Raw genomic sequence first — 10030 nt, forward strand, 5'->3', positions numbered from 1 at the left:
TAAACAATATATTTGAAAATTGACTTATACTTTTCTGGAAAATTGGTATTATTATTGGTGGCTCTATTTCCTTCTATTATAAATACTGATCGTTAAGCCAGAAAGGGGCTGAAGAAAACATCCAGAACGTGTGAACTCTGTGATATGTTCAGTGGACCTGTGTGAGCTGTTCTGGGAAAGCGACCGATCGCTCTGTCAAAGATGCTTTTTTTATAGAACATGTGGGCAGTTCAAGCGGGAAATGATATGGAAGTGGAAAGAGTCCTTCCCACCTCCTTGGAGCCCGCGGCCAGCATTTGTACCTAGGGAGCTCTTTGAACGTGTTTTTAATTCATGGACAAGCAAGAAAGGGCACATGGTGATCTCATGAGTAGGACGCTCACTGCTTTCACTGCTGAAATGAATGAGCTATGAACATATGTTAAAGAGGCTGGGGAACCTCTCCATAGCCTAGCTAAAGGGTTTTAGAAAAGGATCAATTACATTAATTACATTAATATAATTGTAATTCTGATGTCAGAATTACCTTAGCAGAATTACAGAGCTGTTGCTACTAATTTCTGCTTTTTACACACAACTGTTAACTATGAGTACTTTCACACAGTTCACCCAGTGAGAGCTGCTTCTGATGAGCTGTAGAACACCTGACAGTGATAGCATATAAGGGGACGGAAAAGACGCAACAGCCTGAAACAAAATGTTTCTGCCAAAATGCTTCTTGAATCCTACCAAAATGCTTGCAGAAACACAAAAGCCAGATTCACTCTGTACACTAAGCTCTTTGAAAATTCTTCATTTTAACCATTTAACATTTTTCAGGTTGAAAGTGTTCAATGATTTTTTTTTTTAGGTTAAGCTAAAGTATTACATTTAACCAACTTTCTAGTACTTGAAACAGTCTGATAGCAATAAAATGTTCCAAACATTTACAGTGTCAACTATGCATAAAGAACCACACTAGCCATCAAAGAGTTGCAAAGATGCCCGACATCATTAGTCATCAAAGAAATACAAATCAAAACCACAATGAGATACCACTGCATTTCCACTAGAATGGCTAATGTGTCAAAAAGATCAGTAAATCACACATGTTGGAGAGGGTGTGGGGTAATTGGGGCCCTTATCCATTGCTCAGGAGCCGTGGTGTTCGGTGGTCAAAGGTACTCAGCTGCCAACCAAAAAGTTGGGTCAAACCCACCAGCCCCTCCACCAGAGAAAGAGGTAGCCACCGCCTCCAATAAAGATTACAGTCTTGGAAACACTATATTGCAATTATATCCTGTCCAACAGGGTCACTCTTAAGATATATTTATGAGGGGTTTTGTTTTGTTTCATCTATTACTGGTGGAGATACAAAATAGTACAGATGTTGTGGAAGACAAAGTTTATTAGTGGTTACCAGGAGCCAAGAGGGAGGGGAGAAGAGGAATTCTTGTTTATGGAGTACTGAGTTTTGGTTTATAGCCAATTCCAAAAATTGTGTCAATAAGTTGTACACCTGTAAAAGTTGAGTTGGAAAGGTTGTGTTACAGATGTAGTTAACAACAATGGCAAGAGAGAGAAGCTCAATGTACAACCAGTCACCTCATATGACTTGATTCATTGGAGGTTAGGGTCACGTTTTCATGGAATATCCCAGGTAATTGACCTAGTAACGTGCATAGTGCTCTACTTCCTTTTTCCTTGTGTTGTTCCTGGGTTCTCCACGATATGAGGAGGTACCCCCCAAAAACTGGAATTTTCTTTTCAAAGCTATGAATTTAAATATTTTACAAAACAACCTTATCACCTTCAAAGTACTCTCCATTACACATAATACATTTGTCAAATCTGTGATTCTATTCTTGGAAACATATTTCAAACTCATCTGTTTGAATCACGGACAGCACCTCCCTTGGTTTTTTTTGTCACCTCTTCTACATCATCAAAGCACTATCCTTTCATGCCCCTCATCACTTGTGGAAACAAAAAGAAGTCACATAGAATGAGGTCAGGTGAGTAAGGTGCATGGGGGAAGAGAGGCATGGGGTTTGTTTTTTGGGGGCCCAAAACTGGCACGCTTAGATGGCTGCATGAACAGGTGCATTGTTGTGGTGGCAAAACCAGTCCCCCATTGTCACAGATCAGGCATTTTTTGTTGCACACAGTTAGGCGATCTTTTCCCAACCTCTAAATAGAAAGCTTGATTAACAGTCTGACCTGGTGGAGTGAACTCCAAATACACTACAAATCAACGCTTTTGTCCTTAGGGAAATTGACGGATATCCAGAATGAGGTTTGTCATCAATCGACACTTCACCTTTCTTGAAACGAGAAAATAACTCGTACACTTGACTTTTTCCCATAGTGCTGTCCTTGTAAGCTGTGTTCAACCTCACAACAGTTTCTGCGGCATTTTTCCCGAGTTGGAAGCAGAATTGCACAGCCACATGCTGTTCTCTTAAATTGGACATTACAAAAAACAATGTTTGAGCAAAACTGCTTTTATGAAAAAATTCAGAGACCAGAGAGAAATTTCCTAGGTGATGCCACTGGGTGCACTAACTCGGAGCGAGTTGCTCTGTGCTCACCTAGTGGGGAAAATGCATACTATGAAAGCTCCGCCCAGCGGATATCTTTTTTCGGTTTTGGGGGGTACCCCCTCACATAATTAGTATTCACGTAGAGCAATGGATACAGGAGAGTCCAGTATAGGAGGAGATTATGCAATGTGTGGCCTTTGCTATGAGAGCAGCCGAGCTGAATAGTGCCCCGCTCCCATGACTGGATGTTTTGATCAAGATTCTGTAGAAGAATCCTGGTCAAAGGGGTGGGAGGAATGAAGAAGAAAAGACCTTTTCCTGCGTGGATCTGGTAAGGTGCGGAAAGATACTGAGAAGATTCATCTGTGAGTCATTGTGAACAGGATTCCCTAAAGTGCCATCCTGCTGTGTGTAAAGTGACTCCCACTACCAGGGAGAGCCGGGAGTGGAGTGTGTACCCCAGACCTGAGATTACTGCACAATTACCCTCTGGATTCAGAAGGCAGCTGTAACATAAGAAGAGCAGCAACAGACCCGGGAGTCAGAACATGAAACAGTGTGGTGGACTTCCCAACCCGTGGAGCAAGGAAAGCTGAGTGTTTTTGTGCAGGAGGCTGGCTTATGGAGTGGGGTGCCCCTGAGCACTGAGTTGGGGGAGTTGGGTTTACTGACCCACAGAAGTGGAGCTGAGTGCCTTGAGGCTCAAGCTTACTAGTGTGGGGTGCCTTTGAGCACTTAATGCAGAAGGCTGGGTTTGCTGACCCGTGGAGCAGAAGCTGAACACCTTCACATTGCTTCCAGCAGAGTGGTATCCCCATTTGGGTATTTATAAGCCGATCTAAAAGAACTTTGTGACATGTCCCTGATAAATACCTCTACTCTGAGCACTGCCCACGAGCATTACAACCTGTTCACGTCCTTAATAAACCCATTAATCATGAATTTTGTCTGTGGGTCCTATGTTGCTATTGCAATGGATATTAGATCCTAAAGAAGTAAAGCCATTGAGTAGATTCCGACTCATAGCCACCCTATATGGAAGAACTGACCCTATGTGTTTCCAAGGCTCTAGTCTTTATAGGTATAGAAAACCTCATCTTTATCCTGAGGAGCACCTGGTGGTTTTGAACTGCCAATCTTGTGGTTAGCAACCCAACAAATAAAATAGAGAAAGTTAATTAAGACAACACCATATGCATTCACCTGTCCAGTCGCAGATGATCAGAGTGGAGATGTTTAGTGAGTGCTAGCACTTACTTTTTAGTGGATTTTAAAATTGTGAATCCTTTCTAGTCTTCCGTTTCATACCATATGTCAAGGACTGAAACTTCTTTTTTTTTTAATCAATTTATTGGGGTTCATACAATTCATCACAATACATAGATCAATTGTGTAAAGCACTTCTATACATTTGTTGCCCTCATTATTCCCAAAATTCGCTTTCCTCTTGGGTTCCCGGAATCAGCTCATTTTCCTTTTTTCCCCTCCCCCTCCCTTCCTCCTCCCCTCTCCCCCATGCACCCTTGATAATTTATAAATTATTATTATATCTCATATTATACTGCCCGGCATCTCCCTTCACCCACCCCTCTGCTGCCCGTCCCCCAGAGAGGAGGTTATATGTAGCTCCCTGTGATCAATTCCCCCTTTCTACACCCCCTTTCCCTCCTGGTATCGCCACTGTCACCCCTGGTCCTGAGAGGTTCATCTGTCCTAGATTCCCTGCGTTTCCAATTCCCATCTGTACCGCTGTGCATCATCTGGTCTAGCCAGGTCTGCAAGGCAAAATTGGGGTCCTGGTAGTTGGGGGAGGAAGCGTTTAAGAACTAGAGGAAGGTTGTGGGTTTCATTATTGCTATACTGTACCCTAAGTGACTCATCTCCCCACTACCCCTCTGCAAGGTATGTCCGGTTGTCTAGAGATGGGCATTGGGTCTCCATAAACTTCTTATTTTTTGATGTGATTGCATATCTAAGAATCTACTACAAGTCCTCAAGCATTGCTGCATATTATAATAGGCCTAAAATGATGGCATTGTGACATTTTTATAATGGGGTATTTTTTTAAAGACCTGTTAATTTGAATAGCATACTTAAAGTATAATAGATATGTGATGGCATTTTTTAACTTTACAGTTTTGCATAGTATCTAATAATGAGGAACGTTTTGATTAAAGATTTACATGAAAGAAGGCAACTATACTTAATGGGAAGATGTTTCTAAGTGATATGTGTTGATAAAAATGCTTTATTATACACAGTCATTAGACTTTTACACGTAAAATATGCCACATACTTCATAGGCTGCAGCCAGTGACTTGTCTTTTTCTTCTGTATTCCCAATATGTAGCGCAGGACATATCTGAATTATTAAAACTATGTATTATTGCAATTACTGGATCATGATACTCTGTGGATACATGACTTCAGAGTCTTCCATCCTTATTAAAGTGAGGTGGTGATGTGGACATTTATACTTCTAATTTATCCCCACAAAATATGAAGAACTCCCAAATAGTTCTTACTTATAAAAGACTTCGGGTCTTCATGAAATAAGATAAAAGATGCATACAGTTCTCAAAGGTTAACGTTAAGAATGTTAGTTCACCAAACAATGCAACAAAGGTTAGAAGGATAGTCTCATCCAATCTCTGTTATTCTTCTTTCTGGTACTTAGACAAGGGGGCTTCAAAAAGTTGATGGAAAATTAGAAATAAAAATAATGGAATTCCCCCAATTAAAAAAAAATAATGGAACTTTCCCTCACACTTTTTGATGTTCCCTCATGCATTTATAAGTACTCAGTTACATAACGATGTGGCCATCCTTCATTTTGCAATAGAATGTGGTCATCCTCTATATTTTGCTTAATGACTTGGTCTTAGGAAGCTAACCATGTCAGCAGGTTAGGAGTAAATGTATTCATTATGAACCTCTGTCTTCCAATTGTGCTGTTTATAGTCAAGCTCTGCATAGGATCCTGTAATGTAATCTCATTTTCATACCTTGTACTTCTTTACAGTTCTTCTTTTAAAAATATTACATTGTTTAATTATTGTTTATTATATTACTTATTACAAAAATTTTGAGTTATTTTTCTTAAATAATTTCTAGAGTCATCTAAAGCTTTTTTTTTTTATCACTTTATTGGGGGATTTTACAGCTCTTATAGCAATCCATACATACATCCCATTGTGTCAAGCACATTCGTACAAATTTTGCCATCATTTTCATAACATTTTCTTTCTACTTGAGCCCTTGGTACCAGCTCATTTTCCCCCTCCCCTACTCTCCCTCCCTCATGAACGCTTGATAATTTATCTTTTTTTTCATGTCTTAAAGCTTATTTTTAAGACATAAAATACATGCTTCTGATTATCTGACAGTGCTAGTTTAAACTTAACTAGCTAAACGTGGTTGGTAAACCTTGGCCACAGTTTCATGTATGACCAGAGTATTTTATTGTTCTCCAAGTTTGAGAAGAATAACCAGTTGTGATGTTTTACATTTGTTTTCAGTTTACCTATGGCAAAGCATGCCTGTTTACATCTGTGTCATATTGTTTTCATTTTCTCTTCTATTTTTAAGGGAAATTTTTATCCATTCCTTATAAGTATGTCATTGAAACGTTTTTTAGTAATAGAAACATTAACAAGAAGTGATACTTGAAGTAATGTAAGTTTGCCTTTGTAAAATGTATTGTTGTTATTGGCACCTTTTGTGATTCTCTTTACCTTGCTGTAAAAGACTCTTTAAATGGCCAGCCAACGCTGGTCCGTTAAAAAGTAACAGAAGGCAGCAGGGGAAAGAAGAGGAGCTGATACAATTGGTACAAAAGCTGTACTTGATACAGTTGATGTGTGGATTATTATAAGAGTTATAAGAGCCCCCAATAAAATGATATATTTTTAAATTTTTTTCTAAAAGTAACAGGAATCTGTTCAAAGATTTTGGTTTAGTGCTATGATTTGCTTTATATGTTATAATGTTTTCTTTAGCCTTTGATTTGCTTGATAAATACCCAAGGCCACTGTTTCTACAGATCATGATTTCTCCTATAAAGTCTCTTCACTCCTTCCGTTTTGTATGTCTCTGTTGAAATCTAGGTGACTGCGGGGATCACGTTGTCATAATGAACACAAGACACATCGCATTTTCTGGGAACAAATGGGAACAAAAAGTATACTCCTCTCATACTGGGTAAGGAAGATAATCCCGTTTAAAGATATTAATTTAGCCATAGTAATTAGCTAATTTAAAAAGGGAAAGCATGTATTTTCAAAAATGATTACCTCTACACAATTTGCTCTCATTTCTTGAGGGCCAGGTCGTGTCATCGTTAGTCTGTATGCTCCCGCATAACTCACAAGCCAACCAGCAGACTCGCCACCATCAAAAAGAATCCAACTCAGCACCCTGTGGGACAGAGCAGAACTGCCCTGTAGATTTCTGAGGCCGGAAATCTGTCCCAGCGTAAAAAGCCTCATCTTTTTCCCATGGAGCTGCTGGTGGTTTCGAACTGCTGTCCTTGCAGTTAGCCACCCAGTGTACCCCCCCTATACCACCAAGGACTCCTAGGAACTGTAGATTGAATTCATTTTAATTGAAAAACTCTTGGCTAACATTTATAACACATTTCCTTCTCCTCCATCCAGGCTACCCACCCTGGTGGAAGAAATGTCAGTGTTTTTTCATCAATAAAAACCACCTGAGCTTTGCATTATTCAAGTCATTCCCCAGTTCTGATTTTGTCATTAGCAATCTCTATCTTCCAGGATAAATTCCAGACTCCTGACATATAGTGCAAATGGTAGTGTGCTTTTAGAATTTGCCCTGTCAGTGTTAAAAATAGAGAATTTTTAGTATAGAAGTTGGGAAGGCATTTTTTCCAACCAGGAAGCCTAGATAGGTGTTGCTTTGTCTGAACTGAAATTCCACCAAATGAATCAAACTATATGAATTTAAGAACTAGCCCCTTTCTCGGCAAACTTTAGATTTAATTCTTAAATGCTTTTTCACTTCTAAAGCATAGTTCTTACATCATGTTTAAAATGCTTGTAAGTGTGACTTACAGAAACATATGGGAGGAGTCACAGAGCCTCTAAGGTTTCAGCACCCATCATCTTTTCAAGAGAGTGTTCCCTTCCCCAAAAGTTGTTTGGTTTGTTGTTTTTCCACCTTTCAGGGTAAAATTTGTATTTTTGTATTGTTTTAATTTTTCTTTGCACTTTTATATTTTCTCACTTGACCGTCATTCAAGCCCTTTGGGGCGGATGGGCCAGATGCGTTGTCTTCCTGCTGAATATTTAGAAGGGAAAATGAGTTGCCTGGTTTTATACAGGGAGCCAATGATATCTAGATATTCTAGACCTGAGTTTTGCTATCCAAGTTACTAAGATGTATCCTATATTGACCCAAATCTTTTCTTTTTATTTTTTTTTATTTTTTTTATTTTATTTTTTTTTTGTTTTGTTTTGTTTTAATCTTTTCTTTTTAATCTCCAATTTTGCCTACCGTGTTTGATATGAACACAGAGCAATCATATTTCACAACTTAGAGCCAGCATGATCTTCTCCACCTCTGTGGCCTTTCACCAACTGTAACAACAACAAAAAGTCATCTGTTTGAATTTGAAGTTGACATCAGGACCACGTAGGATAACCAATTTGTTGTCCAAGCCTTCTACTCGGCTCAAAAAGATACTTTGCCAGGATTGTGAAATATTCTAGCTTTTTGTTCTTTTAATTGCAAGCCATTAAAAAAGCCGCCCTGAAAATAAAATGAGAGAATGTGTGGTGAATAACTTAAAATCCCGATGGAAATACACATCTGCAAAAATTGTTTTAAGACCTAAAGCTTTATGAAACAGTTGTTGACCACTTAAGGGGGGATATTTCCAATAGCCTTCTTACGATACTTAATGTACGGCACACGGTTCTAGAAACAATTAGGATGTTACAGTAAAAATAACTCGACTAAGCAGTCATTAAAGCGATGTTCGGTGTGCGAAGACTGTACCGTGGCCGCCTCCACGTTCACCATTTGTGCTGCTTCCACAGCTACCCGGGTGGATTCACACAAGTCACAGCTGCCCAGCTGCACCGGAAGGATCCAGTGGCTGTAAGTCGACTGTGCCTTATATTACTAATTAGCTGGAGGCGATTAGATGCAGTTTTCCTCAGTCTTCCTGCGCTTCTGTTGTAGCTCCATTCAGAGTTGTAAATCTCCATCCAGCCTGCGCTGCACACGTTTTGCCAAATTAGTGGCATTCTTTTCATTTCTGTGCGTTTTCTGGTTACTTTCATTGGCTTCCCATCTTAGTCAAAGGGTGGTGGGTGCCCTTTGGATGTTTGAATCCTTGACTATGCTAAGCTGGCTTTGAAGATGTGAAGTGGTCTTTTAAAATTTTGTGGGAAAATAGAATTAAAAGGAAACAGGACTTTCCTCTAACGTTTTTGAGATTCCTTCTTTTTAAAAAAATCATTTTATTGGGGGCTCATACATGAGGTTCCTTCTTATATAGGTATATGTGCTCCTAATATTTGTGTTTTTTGTGGATCTGTAGTTGATTGTTTTTCCATGGGATATTTAATTAACCTATATTATGTATCTTCAGCTTTCATTAGTGGAAATTCTTTGAGACCTGTGCTTTACAAAAAGAAAAAAAAATGGTGAATACCTTCAGTAGAGATTTACTTACCTTTTGGAAGTAAAGGCTGGAAGGTACATGCTGCTATACTAACCTGAGATGTCTTTAAACTCTGGATACAGAGTCCGATCCCCAAAAGAAAGGTAAATTTGGGGTTAGCAGCCCGTGCATAACTCACTACGCCATTAGGGCTCCTTTATATCCATAAAGTGGTGAATGAAAAATTAGCAATGTGTTGTCAGGACACAGCCCATTGATTAGTATACTGCCTAGGATTTTCTTGGTACAGGAGGTTGGAAATAGTTTATTGCACTAACACTGGAGATACATTTAAGTTTCATGCTTTGCCATTTCTGTTTCGTTTTTTACATCATATATATTTTACAAAAACATGGTCAGAAATTGTTTCACAGGAAAATATCTAATGGTCTGCTATATAACTAGTACCCTTTTCAACTATTAAAGGTCAAATAAGTATCATATTTTGACTATCAAGATGGTTGCATACACTGGGATTAAAATGTAGCAGCCAGAGGTGATCTGCCAAAGTGGTTCACTCCTCAGTTGACCCAGAAAACCCCACAAAATCATGTAACTCAAGACAGTCCAATCTCTGAGTCCATTTAGGAAAGCCACCTAGTATTTGAAAGATGTCACTTGGCAGAAGCAGTGTGTGCCCTTCTGATGTTGCAGTAGTGAGGTTGATAAGTAAACCCAGGCCACATGGGCTTGGACCCAGGCTTAGTGGCCCAAAAAGAGTGCTGATTTTTTGCTGCACATGCTTAAAATTGCTGAGAATAATACTGAACTGAAGGGTTTAGATGTGGATTCTCTGGTCACTGAGCACATCCAGGTGAAC

General features: G+C 39.3%; 1 protein-coding gene across 1 annotated transcript in view; it reads left to right on the forward strand.

Annotated features, from left to right (window-relative positions):
• The window catches only part of MRPL13 (mitochondrial ribosomal protein L13), a 29493-nt gene that overhangs the window by 5252 nt on the left and 14211 nt on the right, over positions 1 to 10030 (forward strand). The window contains exons 3-4 of the mRNA XM_004697412.2: positions 6629 to 6722; positions 8582 to 8642. Of these exons, the coding sequence (XP_004697469.1) occupies positions 6629 to 6722; positions 8582 to 8642 (155 nt within the window). The remainder of the gene's footprint in view (positions 1 to 6628; positions 6723 to 8581; positions 8643 to 10030) is intronic.

Source organism: Echinops telfairi, unplaced genomic scaffold, assembly GCF_000313985.2.
Source record: "Echinops telfairi isolate 266 unplaced genomic scaffold, ASM31398v2 ScPeMD7_1;HRSCAF=3_0, whole genome shotgun sequence".
NCBI lineage: Eukaryota > Metazoa > Chordata > Mammalia > Afrosoricida > Tenrecidae > Echinops > Echinops telfairi.